Source organism: Dreissena polymorpha, chromosome 9 (genome assembly GCF_020536995.1).
Source record: "Dreissena polymorpha isolate Duluth1 chromosome 9, UMN_Dpol_1.0, whole genome shotgun sequence".
Lineage (NCBI taxonomy): Eukaryota > Metazoa > Mollusca > Bivalvia > Myida > Dreissenidae > Dreissena > Dreissena polymorpha.
Window position 1 is genome coordinate 73613160 of NC_068363.1, and position 24871 is coordinate 73638030.

The following is a 24871-nucleotide window of genomic DNA, read 5'->3' on the forward strand; positions in this document are numbered from 1 at the left end:
CGTATATAAAATTACATAGTATTGTCCATGGAAGTTCAGAATTATTATAATTATTTTTTTGTTTACAAATATACCGGCACATTCATCAAGCAGAAACTCATGACACATTTTCAAGATGGCGGATGTAGTTGAGTCTGTGTTGCAATATTTAGAAAAAGCAGATTCTGTTGATTCGGTGGACCTTGCCAACCATTTAAATGTTGATCATCAAAAAGTTGTTGGTGCAATCAAAAGTATTCAGTCCCTTGGCGAGGTAATTTGTCATGTTTTAAGGATTTTGTCGCACATATGTCAAAAACGTAGTGGCTCACCATGATCTGTGTTTACTAACTTGTCAAAGTGATTGCATCATGCATTTGATTGTTTATTAACTTAAGAATCTATCATTTTATATTCATATATGTTTAAATAGGTTATAAATGCAGAACAGAAGGTGAACAAGAGTTTGGAGCTGACAGACGAAGGTAAAGAAGTTGTTGAACATGGAAGTCATGAGGCCAGAGTGTTCAAGGCTGTACCAGAGCAGGGAATTGCACAAAACGAGCTCATGGTATATTTATGTTTTGTATAATATGTTATATGGTTATACTTGAGGTACCAATTTCAGTTAGTCCAAATAAACATAGTTCCAGAGCCTTTGATAATTTTTGCTATGGCGGCTCTGGGATTACATATGCGCCTCTTCATAAACACTATCAAAGGTTTGCAAACAGATTTCGTATGCTATAGTCTGGTTTTTTTTTCATAAAGTTGTTACATCACAAATATTTTATAAATATATGACCATGAATCATAATGAAAATAATTATTAACCTTGCTTCTTTAAGATTTGTTGCTTTTTTCCAAATGTTTATCGTCTTTAAACATCAAAATAATCGACTGTGTTGATAGTGTCAAACTACCATCATGAAAATAAGCTTCCGGTTGATTCGTGGGTTCTGATTGGCTGCCAGAATTTCAAGATTTGCATACTATAAATAGCCTTTAAACTGACCTTGCAGGACAGGTTAATTTCTTGTGAAAAAATGTCAACAGACGATGTAGCATGGTAAATACTCATAAATAAACAATTTTGTGTTACTTTGAAACACTATATGAACAATACATAAATGAGGAAATACTTCATAAGAACCTATCAAGTTATGATGAATTACACTATTTACTTGTTTTTGACACATTTTTGATCGGAAAAAAATGGTGACCGTGTCAAAACATTTTCCGTAACGAACTGCATCATGTGCGGACGATCTATCGTGATATTTCGCGCGATTTCTATACCCACGAATCAAACAGAACCCACGACTCGACCAGTAACAACCATACTCATCACAAAACAGATATCATTTGTTACCAAGTAAGGAAATCCATGAACAAACTTCACAAAAACTTTAAATTTACCTGAATGGCAGCCTACTGAAGTTATCCTTTGCATGCAACCTAAAAAACACAACGATATTTCAACACACTATTCTTGCTGACATTTTCATTTTGAAGTTTCGAACAGTGTAAATATTTGACAAGTGTTCAACATGGTTATCAACTGAGGCTAATCATATATTAGGATGTGCAAAAGATTGGTGAACTGCGACCTAACTGATAGCGACACTTTTTGTCGGAATCAATACAACAGTTATATGGTGGATAGAGCGAAGAAAAGAATAACAAAGAAAATAAAAACAAATTATTTCTTGCTTTAATGGTACCATTTGCATGAGTTTGTGCTTTTTACAAGTAAACGTTGATAAGTTTTTGCAGTATCAGTGTTCCTTAGCCTTTGCAGTGGTGATATTGTGCACCTTTGGACAAAAGACGGCGCATTGCAACTCTCAGCAACCCTTTGGGTTATAAAGCTGAGAGTTGAATTAGTGCAACTACAATTTTGATGACCCTAATTTTTATTAAAGAAGACCAATTTATTTTTCACCAGGTTTTCCGAAGGAAAAAACTGGTTATTAGATTGGCGAATGCGGGCGGGCTGGCTGGCTGGCGGGCGGGCTGGCGGGCGGGCGGGCGGAACAAGCTTGTCCGAGCCATAACTTTGTCGTTCATTGTGAGATTTTAAAATCAGTTGGCACATTTGTTAACCATCATTAGACGGTGTGTCGCGCGAAAAAATTACGTCAATATCTCCAAGGTCACACTTTGAGTTCAAAGGTAAAAAATAGCCATAAATGAGCTTGTCTGGGCTATAACTTTGTCATTCATTATGAGATTTTAAAATCATTTGGCACATTTGTTCACCATCATGGGACGGTGTGTCGCACGAAAGAATCACGTCAATATCTCCAATGTCAAGGTCGCCACGACTAAAAATATATTTATTTTAAAACAAACTTACAAAGGGGGTTAATTTTGTTTGTTCATTTAAAAAGTTCAGTTTGAGTTGTCTCCCTTTATCAGATTTTTTTTCACAATGAAAACCTGGTTTTGTGACAATTTTGTCCCTTGTTTACTTTTAATTTGCGCTGATTGTTGTTTAAATTGTTATATTTTTTTACGTTTTTCTTTCTTTTCTTAAAAATATAATTGAAACTAGAAATGGCGCGGCAGAGGCTGACGCGTATCCCCACACCGAATGTTTGACCCAGGGGCGCCCCAGGGTTGGTAATGGGGCCATGCATAGTTGAGATTGACCGTATTGTCATAAGAGAAGTTCAGTATCAATTAGAAGTGAATCGGTGTAGAAATGAAGAAGTTATAATAAAAGGCAATTTTGGATGGGTGTGGCCTATGTGGGCGGGGCGCCCCAGGGTTGGTTATGGGGCCATGCATAGTTGAGATTGACTGTATTGTCTTAAGAGAAGTTCAGTATCAATTAGAAGTGAATCAGTGTAGAAATGAAGAAATTATAGTAAAAAGCAATTTTGGGTGGGTGTGGCCTATGTGGGCGAGGCGCCCCAGGGTTGGTTATGGGGCCAGGCATAGTTGAGATTGACCGTATTGTCATAAGAGAAGTTCAGTATCAATTAGAAGTGAATCGTGTAGAAATGAAGAAGTTATAGTAAAAGGCAATTTTAGGTGGGTGTGGCCTATGTTGGCGGGGCCCCCCAGGGCTTGTAATGGGGCCATGCATAGTTGAGATTGACAATATTGTCATAAGATAGGTTCAGTATCAATTTGAAGTGAATCGGTGTAGAAATGAAGAAATTATAGTAAAAGGCAATTTTGGGTGGGTTTGGTCTATGTGGGCGGGGCGCCCCAGGGTTGGTAATGGGGCCATGCATAGTTGAGATTGACCGTATTGTCATAAGAGAGGTTCAGTATCAATTTGAAGTAAATTGGTGTAGAAATGAAGAAGCTAATGTAAAATAACCTAAAAAAATGAGTGAAAATCTCTGACCCGGCCCCACCCCAACCCCCAAAACTTTTGACACAGGGGTCAGATCAAAATTCCAAATAGTGCAGGGTCGCACATATGCTCATAGCTATCATGTGTGTAAGTTTCAAGGTTCTAGTGCTTATAGTGTAGGAGGAGATAGTGGCCAGGACGGACGGATAGACAGACAGACAGGCGGACAGACGGCGGAGATAACCACAATATCCCCACGCTTTTCAAAAAGCGTGGGGATAACAAAATAAACATTCCATATGATCACATTCATTATGTTTATTTACTTATGATTGTTATTGTTCTTTTAATTATTTGATGTTCAGTTGGTAGAACGCTAGACTGTCTGGTGTCAGCATACATTAAGTGGAGACCGTTAATGCAATTATTTGTTTTTAGCTCACCTGAGCACAACGTGCTCACGGTGAGCTTTTGTGATCGCCTTTTGTCAGTCGTCCGTTCTGCGTTGTGCAGCGTCAACATTTGCCTTGTTAATTCTCTAGAGGCCACATTTATTGTCCAATCTTCATGAAATTTGGTCAGAAGATTGGTCTCAATGATATCTTGGATGAGTTCGAAAATGGTTACGTTTGCTTGAAAAACATGGCTGCCAAGGGGTGGGGCATTTTTCCTTATATGGCTATATATGGCTATATTAAAATCTTGTTAACACTCTAGAGGCCACATTTATAGTCTGATCTTCATGAAACATGGTCAGAAGATTTACCCTATAATATCTTGGACGAGTTCGAAAATGATGCCGGTTGGTTGAAAAACATGGCAGCCAGGGGGCGGGGCATTTTTCCTTATATGGCTATAGTAAAACCTTGTTAACTCTCTAGAGGCCACATTTATTGTCCAATCTTGATGAAATTTGGTCAGAATGTTGGTCTCCATAATATCTTGGATGAGTTCGAAAATGGTTACGTTTGCTTGAAAAACATAGCCACCAAGAGGCGGGGCATGTTTTCTTATATGGCTATATAAGGATATAGTAAAATCTTGTTAACACTCTTGAGGCCACATTTATGGTCTGATCTTCATGAAACATGGTCAGAAGATTCACCCTATAATATCTTGGACGAGTTCGAAAATGATGCCGGTTGGTTGAAAAACATGGCAGCCAGGGGGCGGGGCATTTTTCCTTATATGGCTATAGTAAAACCTTGTTATCACTCTAGAGGTCACACTTATTATCCGATCATCATGAAACTTGGTCAGAAGATTTGTCCCAATGATATCTTAGATGAGTTCGAAAATGGTTTGGGTTGCTTTAAAAACATGGCCACCAGGGGCGGGGTATTTTTCCTTATATGGCTATATATGGCTATAGTAAAACCTTGTTAACACTCTAGAGGCCACATTTATTGTCCAATCTTCATGAAATTTGGTCAGAAGATTGGTCTCAATGATATCTTGGATGAGTTTGAAAATAATTATGTTTGCTTGAAAAACATGGCTTCCTTTGGGCGGGGAATTTTCCTTATATGGCTATTGTAAAATCTTGTTGACACTCTAGAGGCCACATTTACTGTCCGATCTTCATGAAACTTGGTCAGAAGATTCATCCCAATAATATCTTAGACGAGTTCAAAAATGATGCCGGTTGGTTGAAAAACATGGCTGCCAGGGGGCGGGGCATTTTTCCTTATATGGCTATATTAAAACCTTGTTAACACTCTAGAGGCCACATTTATTTTCCGATCTATATGAAACTTGGACAGAAGATTTGACAGAAGATTTGTCCCAATAATATCTTGTTATCTCAGGTGAGCAACTTTGGGCCTTTCAGGCCCTCTTGTTTCTTAACTTACTCTTATTCAAGTAATGGCGGTTTGCAGTGTTTTTGCATTTAGAACTGGTAAACAGTTTAGGGAGATTGAAGCTTGCTCAGAAAAAGTGGGAGTATGTTACTGACTGCATGGTGATATGCTTAAAATTACATTAAGAATTCAAAAGCTGAGAAAAATTCCAACCGAACTTACAAAACCTTATATTTGCCAACTTGACTGTTGTATGAAAATGATTTATTATAACATATACATAGCAATTATTCAGTAAATCGAGCCTTAAGACAAGCCAAACAAAACAGATTTACCACCCCCCCCCCCCAACATGGGTAAGTATTTAAATTGTATAATGGAACACTTTCCTTACAGGAAACTGGGCCTTATGCAAAGATTGGCTTCAGCAAGGCGATGCAAGCAGGCTGGATAACAATGGACAAGTCAGCAGAAGGAGGACCTAAAATACTTAAAAAGGTAGAAATGTTTATCCTTCTGAATTAAAATATGTATTTTGAAATATTAAATAGTGTCCCTTGTAGTGACAAATCCCTTAATTTAAGGGTGGCATAGTGGATATGGTGTCGGCCTAGCTGCTGGGAGGTCATGGGTTCAATAGTGGATATGGTGTCGGCCTAGCTGCTGGGAGGTCATGGGTTCAATAATGGATATGGTGTCGGCCTAGCTGCTGGGAGGTCATGGGTTCAATAGTGGATATGGTGTCGGCCTAGCTGCTGGGAGGTCATGGGTTCAATCCCAACTGTGGAGGCATTCTCCACCAAAGACACTAAATACTGGTTCAAACAAGGAAACGCATTTGAAAGTGATTCTATATGCATAAAGCATCATATGCAATAAAGCTAAATAAAACAGGTTTAAACTAAATGACCTAATTAAAAACCTTATAGTGTAGCTTATTAAATAATGACCAATGGGCATGTAAATGACAAATAACTTATATGAGTTTGTTATAAAACTCCAACAATCACAGTTAAAAGGCAATAAATGAAAGCAGTTTTAGCAAATTATTTGATCCTGTTTTTTTAATTTATTTTTTGTGCTAGATAGTCTTATAATATGAAAGTTGTTTCAAAAGACTGAACATACTTATTCACATGCAATGTATCATCTAATTATACAAAGTAATATGCCGGTTGAAGAAAACAGTTAATTATCGGTAATAATTGGCAAATAATGTACTGCAAAATTGCTGATTAGAGAAGAAGAAGCCTTAAGCTATAGTTTTCACGGAGTTTCTTTAATGCTGTTCATACCTATTTCTTTTAACTGGAATATGTTAAATGCACAAAGGCTATTTTAGTCAGTTTTAGTTAGTTGCCTGATCATGTAAATGGGGCCCATGATAATCAAGCTCAGACGTGGTTCCCTTTTGTGTTGAATCTCCAGGTTGATAGTATAACAGACAAGGTGCAGGAGTGTCTTCAGCTGATCAGGGACCTCAGGCTCGATGGTATTTCTGAGAAAGACACCAATGACTTCAAGAAGAGAAAACTGGTGCAAGAAGTGTATGTGGCTTGTTGCTTCTTTAGGAGAAATGGGGCTTTTTTGTTGCTTCTTTAGGAGAAATGGGGCTTTTACAAGCAGAAAATGTTAGGATGTTGAGTTGTTAGATTAAGAGATATGTTCTACTAATATACCTAGGTTACTATTTATTACATTAAATAAATGTGCTTTCTTGTTTTGGCAGATTCTGTGATATATGGTTTCTTACATGAAAAACTATTTTAAATATTTTTATAATAATATCATTTTGAATTATGTTGTGTTTTTTAATGTCATTTTCTTTAATATAGTCTTCAATTATGCATGGTATTGTAAATGGACTATTTATATTTTCAGGAAATTTACAAGCTATGTGATATCAAAGGGTTCCAATTTTTCAAGCTCAGTATCAAAACAAGAAGTAGAGTTAACACCAGAAATGATTTCAAAGTATGAGCAAGAATATTTTCAACATCTCAAACTGTTAAAATAGTTCATAAAGTTTAAATGTTCGTGTAGTATTTGCATGTAAAACATTACAATGTATCTAACTTACATGTTAAGGACTATTAACTTTATTAATTGAATAAAACGAATTGTGAGTTGCATCAGCATTTATTATGGTAACAAACGAATGACAGGTGTTACAATATAACTGCATATTTTAGGTCTTTTTTTATACAGAATTTATGTATATGAAGACATATACATGTATCAGATAGTGTATTGGTAAGTGATGAATGCTGACTTGTGTGTTTTTTTAATTGTTCATTTTATGTATAGCTTTTCAAACCATTCTTACTATTGGTTACAGAGGAACTTGGAAGGAGAAATCGTTCAAGGAATATAACTTCAACTCTCTTGGAGTTATGCCCCCTTGTGGACATTTACACCCACTGCTCAAAGTGAGGGCAGAGTATAGACAAATATTCTTGGAAATGGGGTAAACGTTTTGAGTCACTTGAAATATCAATAAAATTTTGCCATAAAAGATATCATGGTGATTAAATATTGTGCCTGGTGTTTGCATGTTCTTGTTATTTTGACAACAAATTGATTTTTGTGACATTTACATATTTCAGCTAAAAAGTATATTTGAATTCGGGCCATAACTATGTCGTTCATTGTGAGATTTTTTAAATCATTTGGCACATTTGTTCACCATTGTTGGACGGTGTGTCGCGCGAAAGAATTACGTCGATATCTCAAAGGTCAAGGTCACACTTTGAATTCAAAGGTCGAAAATGGCCATAAATGAGCTTGTCCGGGCCATAACTATGTTGTTCATTGTGAGATTTTTTAAATCATTTGGCACATTTGTTCACCAAAATTTGACGGTGTGTTGCATAAAAGATATCATGGTGATTAAATATTGTGCCTGGTGTTTGCATGTTCTTGTTATTTTTACAACAAATTGATTTTTGTGACATTTACATATTTCAGCTAAAAAGTATATTTGGTATATCACGGAGGCTTTATATAGCAATGAAACTATGTAGAATAATATGTTAACTGGCTTATGCAGCTGTTTAGTTGTTTATGCTTAATTGACAATTTTAGCAACACAATTCATAACATTTGATAACAGATTTGATGAAAGATATTGTCACAGTGAAAAGTATGTCATGTAAACTGTTCATCCATAAGCTGCTATGACATTATAAACCTAAGCCTGTAATGAATACACTGGTGAATTTTGAATCAAGCATGCTCAGGTTTTAAGATTTTAATATGTGGGTTTCAAAAATGTTCTTAACCCAATCAAAATGGTTAGACAATCATTGTATTAGAGTGAAAAATATGCAATTGAGAATAAAAATGTTTCCAATGTTATATTTGCTGATGTGCAACTTGTTGAGCTGGATAGGGAGAGGAACTGCACGGTTTGATTTATTTAACCCTTTGCCTGCTGGGAAATTTGTCGTCTGCTAAAATGTAGTCTGCTGAATTTCTTAAATTAGCATAGCATTTTTTTTGATTTTTTTTCAAAGAATACTATCAGAATAGCAAACAGTTTGGATCCACATGAGACGCCACGTTCTGTGGCGTCTCATCTGGATCCAAACTGTTTGCAAAGGCCTTCAAAATTCGGTTCCCGCACTGAAAGAGTTAATAAAAAGAAAACATTCCAATTGGAAATTTAAGCAGTTATTTTGGAAAAATGTATACTTTTATAAGATATGAAATGGGATCAGGTTGTGGTCACAAATTGGACCAAAAGAAAACACTGATGACTGAAGTTGTCCAATATTTATAATACCAGTACATGATGTACTCATTATTTCTGGTTACAGGTTCACTGAGATGCCAACCAATAACTTCATAGAGAGCAGTTTCTGGAATTTCGACTCACTGTTTCAGCCCCAGCAGCATCCTGCGAGAGACGCACACGACACTTTCTTCATTTCAGGTAGGGAACTCTCACAAGATTAAACCCTCATTATAAATGTACATTAAAGACAATATACTTCGCATTTTCAAACTTTCCTAAAATATTTACTGATACCTTACTTTTTTATTGCAGATTTTCCCATTGTTCTGTCTACATTTTTTGTTTAGAGGATATGAGAGTTCATTGTAATACAAGAGGCTATGACTTAGTGGAATCCTGGGCTCCCTATAATATATAGCCCTCAATTTGTATTAACACCCCATTTGTATATGCCCGTGTAACTCCACTTTAACTAATTGGCTGAATTTATAGTGACCTCAATTTGTATTTTGTAAAGAAATCAATTTTGGCTGCACCCAGTTTTGGGTGATTTATTGTTCTTTGTGTCCACTGTAGAGTATAGAGTGTTTGTGTCTTTGTTCAAATATTTGTAGTAAAGGACATCGTGTGACACATTTCTAATCCATCTTCCACCCTCATTGACTTTATTATTATCCGTATACATGTAAACTATTAGGAATAGATCTATAACTTTTATATGTCTCGAGGAGAACTCTAGTTTCAATCAACTGGCTATACATTATGATATCTGGCATATGGGGGAACTATACATTATGATATCTGGCATATGGGGGAGCTCTTGATAATTAAACATCAACACAAGAAATTAAGGGGTTTTGGGGAAAAGTGCTTGAAAAATTAAGTTTTTTTTTTACAACAGTCAAAATATTGATAATGATAATGTTTCCGACCTTAACAAAACAATAATTAACGTGTGCATTAATTGTTGATGAATTATGTGCACCTATAAATTTTCAGGGCGCTAAATTCAACAAATATAATACTATTATGTTTAACTGAGCTGACAATTTCTGTCTGCAGACCCTGCTAATGCACATGAGTTCCCTATGGAGTATCTAGAGAAAGTCAGACAGGTTCACTCAAAAGGAGGATACGGTTCACAGGGGTAAGCAAAAACAAACTGCTCTCTTATTTAAGCCATGTCATGAAACAATGTGGATAGACTATGTCCATAACAGCTTGTGTAATCATGTAGTGTGGTCACATGTGCAATATAAAGTAAGGCAAGGTTTCATGTTCTCATTAGTTGGCAGTATAGCTCTTACTGAGACAGTGCAAAGTCACACACTGATCTGGAGCTAGACTTGTCACATATAGCATCAAGACCAACTTGTGCACGGCAAAAGTACTGTTGATAAAATGAAGTATCTTCTAAAAGTCGATTTGATTTTGGTTTTTGTTGTTAAACATTTTATTGAATCAATGGTATATGCAGTGTCTGTATTTGTAAATGATCATAATTAAAATAAAAATATTGCTTACCTATTTTGATATCTGAAAATAGTTAATGAACTTTAAAAAACTTTAAAAGAAAAACTTTATTTGATAAACATACTTTGTTTTGTAATTTCAATTATTGTTCGATATGACTATAATGTACATGTAATTTATCACATTATCAGTTTGTTTTTCAAGCTATGGCTATGACTGGTCATTAGATGAAGCAAAGAAGAACCTGTTGCGAACACATACAACTGCTGTCACAGCTAGAATGCTATACAAGGCTGCTCAACAGGTAACCTGTTCAGTTAATAATATATAAATAGTTTTATTAAAGTGTTATATTTGCATGATTTTTTTCCTCGTTTATTAACACAAGCGCGAATAAGGGAATACACAACTTAATATCTAAAAATGTGTGAGTCATTTGTTATCTCAATTGTGTGTTTTTATACCCCCAGTACTGGTAATGGGGGCTATAAAGGAGTCACTTTGTCGGTCGGTCTTTCTGCCCCGAAAATTTCATCAGATCTTCGCCAAACTCGGTCAGAAGTTGTATCTAGATGATGTCTAGGTCAAGTTTGAATATGGGTCATGCAGGGTCAAAAACTAGGTCACAGGGTCACTTAGTGCGTTTTTAACCGAAAGTTTGTCCGGACCATAACTATGTCATTTATAGTTAGATTTTAAAATGACTTGGTACATTTGTTCACAATCATGTGACGGTGTGTCACGCGAAAGAATTACGTCAATATCTCCAAGGTCAAGGTCACACTTGGAGTTCAAAGGTAAAATGCTTGTCCGGGCCATATCTTTGTTGTTCATTGTGAGATTTTGAAATCATTTGGCACATTTGTTCACCATCGTTGGACGGTGTGTCGCGCGAAAGAATTACGTTGATATCTCAAAAGTCAAGGTCACACTTTGAGTTCAAAGGTCAAAAATGGCCATAAATGAGCTTGTCTGGGCCATAACTAGGTTGTTCATTGTGAGATTTTTATGCCCCCCTTCGAAGAAAAGGGTGTATATTGCTTTGCTCATGTCGGTCTGTCGGTCGGACAATCGGTCGGTCGGTCCGTCCACCAGGTGGTTGTCAGACGATAACTCAAGAACGCTTGGGCCTAGGATCATGAAACTTCATAGGTACATTGATCATTACTCGCAGATGACCCCTATTGATTTTGAGGTCACTAGGTCAAAGGTCAAGGTCATGGTGACTCAAAATAGTAAAATGGTTTTTGAATGATAACTCAAGAATGCATACGCGGCCAACAGGGCACACTCTGAACAATATTACTGAAGCAACTGGTCTGTAATCCTAAATCTATAATTATCAGTCCAATGAAACGTCATCCTTTAAGTAAAATACAGTGGATCAGTAAAAATATTATCAGAATATGAGATTTTTTGTATATTTTGTATATTAAATATTGTGTTAATGTTTAATTTTGTTGATTAATATAAATATAAGCAGGACAGGGGAGGTAATACACTATTATATCTTTCTTATATACAGGGGAAACAAATGCAATAAGTTTTTGTTACAGCATTTGCCTCCCTTGTAATATATTAAAATTTTACCAAATGTAAGGCTAACTGCATTTTTGTAATGCATACTACTACTACTACTACTACTACTACTACTTCTACTTCTACTACTACTCTACTACTACTACTACTACTACTACTACTACTACTACTACTACTACTACTACTACTACTACTACTACTACTACTTCTACTACTACTTCTACTGCTACTTCTACTACTACTACTACTACTACTACTACTACTACTACTACTACTACTACTACTACTATTATTTCTTCTGCTACTACCACCACCACCATCACCACCACCACCACCAGCACCACCACCAGCACCACCACCAGTACCACCACCACCACCACCACCACCACCACCACCGACAAAAAACGTATTCGCACAATGGCTGCTACTACAACTTATAGCCCATATAGGGGGGCATGCATGTTTTACAAACAGCCCTTGTTTAAATCATTTTGCACATTTGTTCACCATCATTGGACGGTGTGACGTGCGAAAGAATTAGTCGATATCTCCAAGGTCAAGGTCACACTTTGAGTTCAAAGGTCAAAAATGGCCATAAATGAGCATGTCCGGGCCATAACTATGTTGTTCATTGTGAGATTTAAAATCATTTGGCACATTTGTTCACCAAAATTTGACGGTGTGTTGCACGAAAGAATTACATCAACATCTCCAAGGTCAAGGTCACACTTTGAGTTCAAAGGTCAAAAATGGCCATAAATGAGCTTTTCCGGGCCATAACTATGTCGTTCATTGTGAGATAATCCGATTTTAAAATCATTTGGCACATTTGTTCACAGTCATTGAACGGTGTCTTGCGCCAAAGAATTACGTCAATATCTTCAAGTTCAGGGTCACACTTGGAGTTCAAAGGTCCAAATTGGCCATAAATGAGCTTGTCTGGGCCATAACTATGTCGTTCATTGTGAGATTTTAAAAATCATTTGGCACATTTGTTCACCATCCTTGGACGGTATGTCGCGCGAAAGAATTGCGTCGATATCTCAAAGGTCAAGGTCACACTTTGAGTTCAAAGGTCAAAAATGGCCATAAATGAGCTTGTCTGGGCCATAACTATGTTGTTCATTGTGAGATTTTTATGCCCCCCTTCGAAGAAGAGGGTGTATATTGCTTTGCTCATGTCGGTCTGTCGGTCGGACAATCGGTCGGTCGGTCCGTCCACCAGGTGGTTGTCAGACGATAACTCAAGAACGCTTGGGCCTAGGATCATGAAACTTCATAGGTACATTGATCATTACTCGCAGATGACCCCTATTGATTTTGAGGTCACTAGGTCAAAGGTCAAGGTCATGGTGACTCAAAATAGTAAAATGGTTTTTGAATGATAACTCAAGAATGCATACACGGCCAACAGGGCACACTCTGAACAATATTACTGAAGCAACTGGTCTGTAATCCTAAATCTATAATTATCAGTCCAATGAAACGTCATCCTTTAAGTAAAATACAGTGGATCAGTAAAAATATTATCAGAATATGAGATTTTTTGTATATTTTGTATATTAAATATTGTGTTAATGTTTAATTTTGTTGATTAATATAAATATAAGCAGGACAGGGGAGGTAATACACTATTATATCTTTCTTATATACAGGGGAAACAAATGCAATAAGTTTTTGTTACAGCATTTGCCTCCCTTGTTATATATTAAATTTTTACCAAATGTAAGGCTAACTGCATTTTTGTAATGCATACTACTACTACTACTACTACTACTACTACTTCTACTTCTACTACTACTCTACTACTACTACTACTACTACTACTACTACTACTACTACTACTACTACTACTACTACTACTACTACTTCTACTACTACTTCTACTGCTACTTCTACTACTACTACTACTACTACTACTACTACTACTACTACTACTACTACTACTACTACTACTACTATTATTTCTTCTGCTACTACCACCACCACCATCACCACCACCACCACCAGCACCACCACCAGCACCACCACCAGTACCACCACCACCACCACCACCACCACCACCACCGACAAAAAACGTATTCACACAATGGCTGCTACTACAACTTATAGCCCATATAGGGGGGCATGCATGTTTTACAAACAGCCCTTGTTTAAATCATTTTGCACATTTGTTCACCATCATTGGACGGTGTGACGTGCGAAAGAATTAGTCGATATCTCCAAGGTCAAGGTCACACTTTGAGTTCAAAGGTCAAAAATGGCCATAAATGAGCATGTCCGGGCCATAACTATGTTGTTCATTGTGAGATTTAAAATCATTTGGCACATTTGTTCACCAAAATTTGACGGTGTGTTGCACGAAAGAATTACATCAACATCTCCAAGGTCAAGGTCACACTTTGAGTTCAAAGGTCAAAAATGGCCATAAATGAGCTTTTCCGGGCCATAACTATGTCGTTCATTGTGAGATAATCCGATTTTAAAATCATTTGGCACATTTGTTCACAGTCATTGAACGGTGTCTTGCGCCAAAGAATTACGTCAATATCTTCAAGTTCAGGGTCACACTTGGAGTTCAAAGGTCCAAATTGGCCATAAATGAGCTTGTCTGGGCCATAACTATGTCGTTCATTGTGAGATTTTTAAAATCATTTGGCACATTTGTTCACCATCCTTGGACGGTATGTCGCGCGAAAGAATTGCGTCGATATCTCAAAGGTCAAGGTCACACTTTGAATTCAAAGGTCGAAAATGGCCATAAATGAGCTTGTCCGAGCCATAACTATGTCGTTCATCGTGAGATTTTAAAATTATTTGGCACATTTGTTCACCATCGTTGGACGGTGTGTCGCGCAAAAGAATTACATTGATATCTCCAAGGTCACACTTTGAGTTCAAAGGTCAAAAATGGCCCTAAATGATTATGGCATAATAATTCTTAAAAATCGCTGTAAATAAGCTTCTTTTGTGAGGACAGCATGCAAAATAGTCTGTGTCAATGCAGCATGTGGGGGTATACGTCACGTCTGTGACAAAGCTCTAGTTGTTTCAAGTTTTAGAAACATGAGATGATGTGAATCATGCTTATTCCCACTCTTGTTGATGTGTTTTCTCTCTTTTTTTCTCACTTTTTGGCATCATTTATGGAAAGTCAGAAAATCTGTATTTATTTAAACATTCTTAATCTCAAAGTATTTTATTATACACCCACAAACGAAGTTTAGGGGTGTATATAGGAGTGAACTTGGCGGTCGGTCGGTCGTTCTGTATTAAATGTCCGCTCTCTAATTAAAGTAGTTTTCATCCGATCTTCAACAAACTTGGTCAGAAGTTGTATCTACATGATGTCTAGGCCAAGTTCAAACATGAGCCTTGCCGGGTCAAAAACTAGGTCAAGGGGTCACTAAGTGCGTTTTAAACATTCAGCATGTTGTCCGCTCTCTAATTCAAGTAGTTTTAATCCGATCTTCACCAAACTTGGTTAGTAGTTGTATCTAGATGATCTTAAGGCCAAGTTCGAACATGGGCCTTGCCGGGTCAAAAACTAGGTCATGGGGTCACTTAGTGCGTTTTTTAACATTCAGCATGGTGTCCTCTCTCTTATTCAAGTAGTATTCATCCGATCTTCACCAAACTTGGTCAGAAGTTTTATCTAGATGATCTGAAGGCCGTGTTTGAACATGGGCCATGCCAGATCAAAAACTAGGTCATAGGGTCACATAGTACGTTTTACACATTGAGCATGGTGTCCGCTCTCTATTTCATGTAGTTTAAATCCGATATTCACCACACTTGGTCAGAAGTTGTAACTAGATGATGTGTAGGTCAAGTTCTAACATGGGCCATGCCAGGTCAAAAACTAGGTCACGGGGTCTTTTAGTGTGTTTTAAACCTCACCATGTTGTCCGCTCTCTATTTCAAGTAGTTTTTATACAATCTTCACCAAAATTGGTCAGAAGTTGTATCTTGATAATGTCTAGGGCAAGTTTGAATATGGTCATGCCGGGTCAAAAACAAGGTCACGGGGTCACTTAGTGTTTTTAAACATCACAATGTTGTCCGCTCTCTAATTCAAGTAGTTTTCATCCAATCTTCACCAAACTTGGTCAGAAGTTGTATCTAGATGATGTCTAGGTCAATTTTGAATATGGGTCATGCCGGGTCAAAAACTAGGTCATGGGGTATCTTAGTGCTTTGTAAACCTCACCATGTTGTCCGCTCTTTATTTCAAGTAGTTTTCATCTAATCATCACCAAACTTGGTCACAAGTTTTATCTAAATGATCTCTAGGACAAGTTTGAACATGGGCCATTCCGGGCCTAAAACTCGGTCACGGGGTCACTTAGTGCGTTTTTTGACATTCAGCATAGTGTCCGCTCTTTAATTCAAGTAGTTTACATTTGATCTTCACCAAACTTGGTCAGAAGTTTTATGGAGATGATCTTAAGGCCAAGTTAGAACATGGGCCTTTCTGGGTCAAAAACTAGGTCAAGGGGTCACTTAGTGCGTTTTAAAAATTGAGCATGGTGACAACATGCAAAATATTATGTGTCAATGCGGCATGTGGGGGTATTCGTCACGTCTGTGACAAAGCTCTAGTTTTTCTTTAGTACATTTGTCACATTTAGTCATTTACAACATTTAGAGTCATCGTCTCTTACTTTCTGACAGTACTTTTAGATTTAAGGTAGTAGGAGCTTATATAATGGGTCTTTTCCAGAAACACAATTTGTTATTATTTCCACAGAGTAAATTGTGTATCACAACTCATTGCAATTTTTTTATGTTCTGATGATATGCTTAGCAGTTGCATGTTTTTGTTATATTTACTCGTAAAATTGTTCAATGTATATTGAGTCATATATCTGTACGTTTAAATTCCTAGAGAAGATGATAAAAGCTGATTATTGCATAGACAAAGAACTGTATAAATTGATAACCTCACTCAACATTGTCTTAAGTCTTAAGAACAAACAACCTTAATTCCAATTAATAAAAAAAAAACTTTTTTAACATTTCAGAAACCGTTCAAGCCAGTGAAGTATTTTTCTATTGACCGTGTGTTCAGGAATGAGAACCTTGACGACACCCACCTCGCGGAGTTCCACCAGATAGAGGGTGTTGTGGCTGACTATGGCCTCACCCTTGGGGATCTTATAGGCACTATCAATGCCTTCTTCATGAAACTGGGTTTGTAGAGATCTGTCTGTTCACAAGAAGTTAGCACTCTTTAATTTTTTTTTTGAAGAACAAGCTTCCATTCTATTGGGTCACAAATGCTACCTTTTGGTCTTTATAAAACAGTTTAAACTTAATGTTTAATGTTATTACAAAGTATAAACATAAGATAAAATTGCTGATCTATTGGTTTGCATATGAGTTAGGAATCGTCTAAAATAAACTTGTATATACTCTATTGCCATTGCAGGGGTTAATCAGAATTAATGCTTGACTTTGCTCTCAGTCTACAAATAGCATGGTTTTAAATATCTGTATGCACCATTTGTAAAAGAACATAGACAAATGCATATTGATTGGACGAACTAAACTATTGTTTGCCAAATAACCCATCCAATGTCACCTGACCAGAAAATGATATCATTATCCAAACTGTTTGTTACTATAAAAAGTTGAAAAAAGAAATTCCAATACCTCATGTATGAATAACTGTGTAATTAATTCAAATCCTGTACACATTAATCAGACAGATTATGAAAGTGTCAATGTGATCCAAGAGAAAATTGACACAGTTCTATAGCTGAAAACACATGGACATACCATGTGTACCAACCTCATTAGACACAATCCCAATGTTCTTAATTTTTATCTACTGATTTGAATGAAATCTTCCTTTAGTTGTATAACTTGTTATGCCGACCCCCCCCCCCCCCTCTCCTCCCATTTTTTTTATGCTCCCCGAAAATATTTTCAGTGGAGCATATAGTTGCCAGTTTGTAGTTCCTTCCTTCCTTCCTTCCTTCCTTCCTTCCTTCCTTCCTTCCTTCCTTCCTTCCTTCCTTCCTTCCTTCCTTCCTTCCTTCCTTCCTTCCTTCCTTCCTTCCTTCCTTCCTTCTGTCACACTTTTGCTACCGTTTCTCATAGCGCCTTCAATACTTTACCAATCGCTTTCATATTTGGCATGTAGGTATCTTGCATGGACCTCTGCCTTTTGATGAGGTTTGAGGACACTGGGGTCAAGGTCACCAAGGCTAATAATAGACTTCCTTCTGTCACACTTTTGCTACCGTTTCTCATAGCGCCTTCAATATTTAACCAATCGCTTTCATATTTGGCATGTAGGTACCTTGCATGGACCTCTACCTTTTGATGAGGTTTGATGTCACTGGGGTCAAGGTCAAGGTCACCGAGGCTAATAATAGACTTCCTTCTGTCACACTTTTGCTACCGTTTCTCATAGGGCCTTCCATACTTAACCAATTGCTTTCATATTTGGCATGTAGGTATCTTGCATGGACCTCTACCTTTTGATGAGGTTTGAGGTCAAGGTCACCGAGGTCACTTAGGCTAATAATAGACTTCCTTCTGTCACACTTTTGCTACCGTTTCTCATAGTACCTTCAATACTTTACCGATCGCTTTCATATTTGGCATGTAGGTACCTTGCATGGACCTCTACCTTTTGATGAGGTTTGAGGTCACTGGGTCAAGATCACCGAGGCTAATAGATATTTTAGGTGTTTATTAACACGTACATTGACAAAGCGCATCAGTGGGGAGCATCCATCAGTTTCACTGATATTCTTGTTTATCTCGAAAACAAATACGGAAATCAAATTGGAACTTCAAAGGTATGTAGATCTTATTTAGGAGATGTGCAGTGCACTAGAACCGTAAATCTTGCCCTTCTTTTAGAGTTATTGTACATATTTTATTTTTGTACATAAATTTAAATAATGACTGTAAATCCAACACTCATTTATGTATCCATAACAGGCTAATCTGGGACGACACTTTACGCACATGCATTAAACCCCATTTCACAGAGCACCACTCATATGTTTTTGTGCAGGTATCAAGAACATCAAGTTCAAGCCAGCCTATAACCCATACACCGAGCCCAGCATGGAGGTGTTCAGCTACCATGAGGGTAGGAAGAGTTAATGGTGTAGTTGGTGGAAAATATTGTAGCAACTTGAACACCTGACCTTTTGACATGAATCAAACTGAGGTTTTACATTTCATAATACTTTTCTGACACCAGCTTATTTTATAAAGTAAAAGAGTATGAAATGTGCAATTGATTAGATTATAAATTTATAAATTGAAGATCTGAAATTGTTAATACATTAATACAGAAATATTAAAAATAATATCTCCACCAATCAGCATATTCAGTGAAAGTTGACCATGTGTCAAGTAGGCAAATTGTAACATAATCATACTTTATACTAAGGTGGAACAACGCCAAGCAAATGTTAATTTCAAGTGAATCCAGTTTACACTTGCCCAACATTCATCATCAATTCATGACATAAATGGCCTTGGAGAAATATTAAATTGCATGCTTTATATATAGTTATTTTGATAAAAAAAATATTTTGAGGCACAATCTAATCATTCAAACATTCACATCAGGTTTGAATAAGTTAGTTGAGATTGGAAACTCTGGCATATTCCGACCAGAGATGTTGCTACCCATGGGTCTACCAGAAGGTGTCACAGCAATTGCATGGGGTCTGTCTTTAGAGCGGTGAGTAACAGGAGATGTGCATGAAGAATATACCACCACTGTGTAGATGACTGTTGGACAGAGTTGCATTTCACAGCTTCAATAAGCGTTAATGTTGTGTAGGGTGGAAACAATTACCCAACCAGAGCTCCAGATAAGAGGTGTATTTGTGTATTTACGCATTGAAAAAATAAAAAAAAACATTTAAAATCGGCCCAGTACGTAACAAAACGCTTAAAAAATATTGGTACGTATTTTAAATCGATTAAAGTGCGTAACCGGTTTAACCAATAATCCAGTTAAGTTTTTTTAGTGTAAGTTAACATTTTAATCAAAAGTAAGTCAATCAAAATAAGCTTGTAATAAAAATGGCGGCCAATCATGTATGTGGATCAAAAAGGGACGTTTTAAGCAACTTGCTGGAATATTTTTAAAGAAAGTCTGTTCATATTGTCATTTTAAATATCTTCTGTTTGCATTTAATAATATAAATAACAAATAATAATACTATTCCTAGATTAAACCTAGATTAAACACGCCTTTTACTTTTTTCCGTTTTCTATGGAAATGGAAAATACCCCTAAATATTCCTAACCCTTTATGGCTGAAACAAAGGAGTAAAATACGCATTGACAATAATATTAGGGGGTGAAATACCCTCTAGACTAAATCCTTATCTGGAGCTCTGTACCCAACAATAAAATCTCTGCATGAATGTATAACAGACCTATACAATTTCTTACTTCTGTCTGAGAATAATTTATATAGTTAATAATTAGAAACCACATATGAACATATTTGCTTTTTTTTGGTAGATTATGGAACTATCACATTGAATTCATATGACATTGCACATAAATTAATATTTGTGTTTTCTGTGATCATATGTTATATTCATGTTAATGGGGAAGGTTGGGGTCGCACACATGTTCAAACATTTCTTCAAACATGTAACCTGTCTGTGTATCCTATCCCTACATTCTCCCGATCCCAGGCCGACGATGATCAAGTACAAGGTGAGCAACATCCGTGACCTGATAGGCCCCAAGGTGGATCTCCAGATGGTGTATGATAACCCTGTGTGCAGGCTGGACAAGTGAGGCAGGACACAGCAGCCATTCTGCCCTTTCAAACCCTTGAGTCACATCAGCCAGGGGCCACACTCCAGATGAAGAAACTTGAACTCTTGTGTCCAACGTTTAAACTTATGGAATTAACAATCATTGGTGAATATATTATTGCAAAAAAATGGAATTTTGTAAAAAGTATTTTAATTTACTTCTCAAGCGTTATCAGTTATCCAATATGCTGTCTTGATCCATTATCAATGATAGGCAATGATCATAATATTACATCTTTTCCAATTGTCTGTATGTCTTTTCTAAATATTCTTTGTATTACCCAAAGGCTGTTTGGATTAGATATAGAAACCTGTCAAACAATTGATATTGTTTTGTTTTTCATATCTCCTTTTGAGTACGATATGCATGTTGTGTTCTCACATTTTCATTGTTTGATGGTGGACTAAACTCAAGCCATCGCATAATATTATATTCAAGTTTTCAAACAAAGTTGTTCGCAAACAAGGCCTTTTTAGTAAGGTAGCATGCATTATGTACCCTATGTTGTTTTTGAACACTATCAATTTCAATATACCAACTTCAGTTGTAGGTAAGCTGGTCTCTAGGACAACCAGGCTTGCATGTGCGTAGTAGTGTCACGGATTGGCTTGTTAAGTCTGATCAGGCTAATCAGGGATGAGACTTTCTGCTTTTATGGATGTTTTCGTATGGAAGAAGTCTGCCTCAAACAAATATCCAGAATAGTTGGAAAGTATTGTTCTTGATTAGCATGTGCGGACTGCATAGGCTAATCTGGGACAATTCTTTACAAATGTTCATTTAGCCTGATTTCCACAGACAATGGCTCATAATTTTTTCTATGTTATGCAACTTTCTAGTGCTTTTTTTGTCAAACTAGAACTTTTGTGTCATGGTTGTCATTGTTTATTTATTGAAGCAAGTTTAGGTTCTATGAAACATCTCATTTATATGAATAAAGAAAAAAAATTCATTGTTGTACTCAATGTCAAGATATCACAAACAAATGTTCTGAACAAGTTCCACGAGTATTAGACTAAACATGTAACTTATAACATACATGGAAAACTGCACCTTCCACTGGCAACCATATTTTTCAAAGTTTCCAGATCTCATGGTTATTGAAAATAAATGTAGCCAAAAGTGAGTTAACATGGTTTCACTACTGGTGTATTAAGAAAACTGCCCCACCCCTGGCAGCCATGCTTCTCAACGGATTTGATATATTTTCGAAAAGGGATCAGATATGGAGTGTAAACAAACTTTTCTTAAATTTGACCTAGTGACTTATTTTTTATCTTGCATGACCCAAGTTTCAAATTTTGTCAAGATATCATTTAGACAAAGTTTAATGAAAATTGGACAATAATAATAACTTCTGTTAAATATGTCACTGTTCACAATGCACTGACATACTGACAGACTAAAGGCAAACACAAAAGCCTACCATGAGAATATATCTATTCTACAAACAAAATACCATAAAAGTACATTAGAAATATATAATTAGAATTCATACACTTCATTCCCCAAAAAGATTTTAATAGTGTGAATATGCGAATACAAAGACACAAAAGTGATACTGTTAGTGATGCAGTTATCATCATCCTGGGCTTGTGGCATTAATGACTTTGAATAGGCTACAATTACCAACGCATTTTTGTATAAACTAAAGGAGAAAATTTACATGGTTAATGAAAGATCATCTGAACATCACCTTTTATGAATATTCCTACAAATGGTTTGCTCTTGACATTTGTCAAAAATTTGTTTGAACTAAGTTTAAATATGAGTAATAAAGATGTGTGCAGAAGAGTTTGAAAAAACAACAAATAAAATGTTTTTGCTCCTTTATAGTAAGATTGCACATCTAATTTTAAGTGACAATGATAATGGAAGTGTTTCTTGTAATGATCCTCATGTCTCAGTAACTATGCGATAGTAATATGGAGCCATTCACCACGTCCTGAAAGAAAGATAATATGGAATCTTTAAAATATTTTGAAACAAGTACCGTAATTACTCTAAGTATTTAGACACTAATTTTTTTTTTTCAGGTCCAAAAATTTAGATACAAACAAGGGCTGTTTGTAAAACATGCATGCCCCCCCATATGGGCTCTCCGTTGTAGTGAGAGCCATTGTGTGAATATGTTTTTTGTCACTGTGACCTTGACCTTTGACCTAGTGACCTGGAAATCAATAGGGGTCATCTGCCAGTCATGATCAATGTACTTATGAAGTTTCATGATCCTAGCCATAAGCATTCTTGAGTTATCATCCAGACACCATTTTACTATTTCGGGTCACCGTGACCTTGACCTTTGACCTAGTGACCTGAAAATCAATAGGGGTCATCTGCGAGTCATGATCATTCTACCTATCAAGTTTCATGATCCTAGGAATAAGCGTTCTTCAGTTATCATCCGGAAACCATTATACTATTTCGGGTCATTGTGACCTTGACCTTTGACCTAGTGACCTGAAAATCAATAGGGGTCATCTGCGAGTTATGATCAATCTACCTATCAAGTTTCATGATCCTAGGCCTAAGCGTTCTTGAGTTATCATCCGGAAACCATTTTACTATTTCGGGTCACTGTGACCTTGACCTTTGACCTAGTGACCTCAAAATCAATAGGGGTCATCTGCGAGTCCTGATCAATCTACCTATCAAGTTTCATGATCCTAGGCCTAAGCGTTCTTGAGTTATCATCCGGAAACCATTTTACTATTTCGGGTCACTGTGACCTTGACCTTTGACCTAGTGACCTGAAAATCAATTGGGGTCATCTGCGAGTCATGATCAATCTACCTATCAAGTTTCATGATCCTAGGCCTAAGCGTTCTTGAGTTATCATCCGGAAACCATTTTACTATTTCGGGTCACCGTGACCTTTGACCTCAAAATCAATAGGGGTCATCTGCGAGTCATGATCAATGTACCTATGAAGTTTCATGATCCTAGGCCAAAGCGTTCTTGAGTTATCGTCTGACAACCACCTGGTGGACGGACTGACAGACCGACCGACATGAGCAAAGCAATATACCCCCTCTTCTTCGAAGGGGGGCATAAAAATATTTTTTTTAAATATAGGTGCCTGAGAAGTTAGGGACACTTAAAAAAATTGCATTGGAGAGCAGATATGGGTATGCAATATTTATGTTTTGAGTCCATTGTTTCAACAACATATATCATTTGTTTGTAAAATTACATGCCATATAGTATAAATTACTGTTATCTATGTTTGCACTTTATGTTTTACAGAAAATTGCTCTAAGGCTGTTCTTTGACCAACAGGTTAAACTATGAACATTTGTTTTACTGATACTCTAGTATAAACCTTTTATTAATGCAATAAAATATACAAATCTGCACAAAATTAATAATATGTTTATTCAACAGTTGTACCCTAAGCCCTTAAATTATATATATCACGCAATAGGGTTCGTTTGGTTTAAAAGCGTTAAGATTTTCTCACAGTTGTCTTTCTGAGGTGAAACCAAGCAAATGTAATGTTCATTTGCGCTCAGGGAATCATCTGCCATACTGGTATTTTATGACCTTAATATGATCATAAAATGCATGATCTAAGTCACAGCATATAAGCGGTAGCTAGCAACCAAATTGCTTTCCCTAATCATTTGTTACTCAAACACATTGCTTTTCTTAATCATTATGTTACACAAACATATTGCTTTTCTTAATCATTATGTTACACATTGCGTTTCTTAATTATTATGTTACACAAACACATTGCTTTTCTTAATCATTATGTTACACAAACATATTGCGTTTCTTTATTAGTATGTTACACATTGCGTTTCTTAATTATTATGTTACACAAACACATTGCTTTTCTTAATCATTATATTACACAAACATATTGCGTTTCTTTATTAGTATGTTACACATTGCGTTTCTTAATTATTATGTTACACAAACACATTGCTTTTCTTAATCATTATGTTACACAAACATATTGCGTTTCTTTATTAGTATGTTACACATTGCGTTTCTTAATTATTATGTTACACAAACACATTGCTTTTCTTAATCATTATATTACACAAACATATTGCGTTTCTTTATTAGTATGTTACACATTGCGTTTCTTAATTATTATGTTACACAAACACATTGCTTTTCTTAATCATTATGTTACACAAACATATTGCGTTTCTTTATTAGTATGTTACACATTGCGTTTCTTAATTATTATGTTACACAAACACATTG

At 36.4% G+C, this 24871-nt stretch overlaps 2 protein-coding genes across 9 annotated transcripts in view; one reads left to right on the top strand and one right to left on the bottom strand.

Annotated features, from left to right (window-relative positions):
- The first annotated feature begins 85 nt into the window (after window positions 1-85).
- LOC127843820 (phenylalanine--tRNA ligase alpha subunit-like) overlaps window positions 86-24871 on the top strand; it is a 33694-nt gene continuing 8908 nt past the window's right edge. For 3 of the 8 annotated variants that reach the window (XM_052373660.1, XM_052373661.1, XM_052373658.1), the window contains exons 1-11: window positions 86-253; window positions 413-550; window positions 5488-5589; window positions 6520-6638; window positions 6973-7065; window positions 7430-7558; window positions 8910-9025; window positions 9890-9974; window positions 10505-10604; window positions 16864-17032; window positions 18873-18950. In XM_052373660.1, coding sequence (XP_052229620.1) covers window positions 116-253; window positions 413-550; window positions 5488-5589; window positions 6520-6638; window positions 6973-7065; window positions 7430-7558; window positions 8910-9025; window positions 9890-9974; window positions 10505-10604; window positions 16864-17032; window positions 18873-18950 — 1267 coding nt within the window. In that variant the 5' untranslated portion in view covers window positions 86-115. Of the gene's footprint in view, window positions 254-412; window positions 551-5487; window positions 5590-6519; window positions 6639-6972; window positions 7066-7429; window positions 7559-8909; window positions 9026-9889; window positions 9975-10504; window positions 10605-16863; window positions 17033-18872; window positions 18951-19438; window positions 19554-20526; window positions 21606-24871 lie in introns of those variants that run through there. The other 5 variants (XM_052373663.1, XM_052373662.1, XM_052373665.1 and 2 more) reach the window with 3 other exon arrangements.
- LOC127843829 (S-methyl-5'-thioadenosine phosphorylase-like) overlaps window positions 22471-24871 on the bottom strand; it is a 34227-nt gene continuing 31826 nt past the window's right edge. Inside the window, exon 9 of the mRNA XM_052373693.1 lies at window positions 22471-22598. Coding sequence (XP_052229653.1) covers window positions 22557-22598 — 42 coding nt within the window. The 3' untranslated portion in view covers window positions 22471-22556. The remainder of the gene's footprint in view (window positions 22599-24871) is intronic.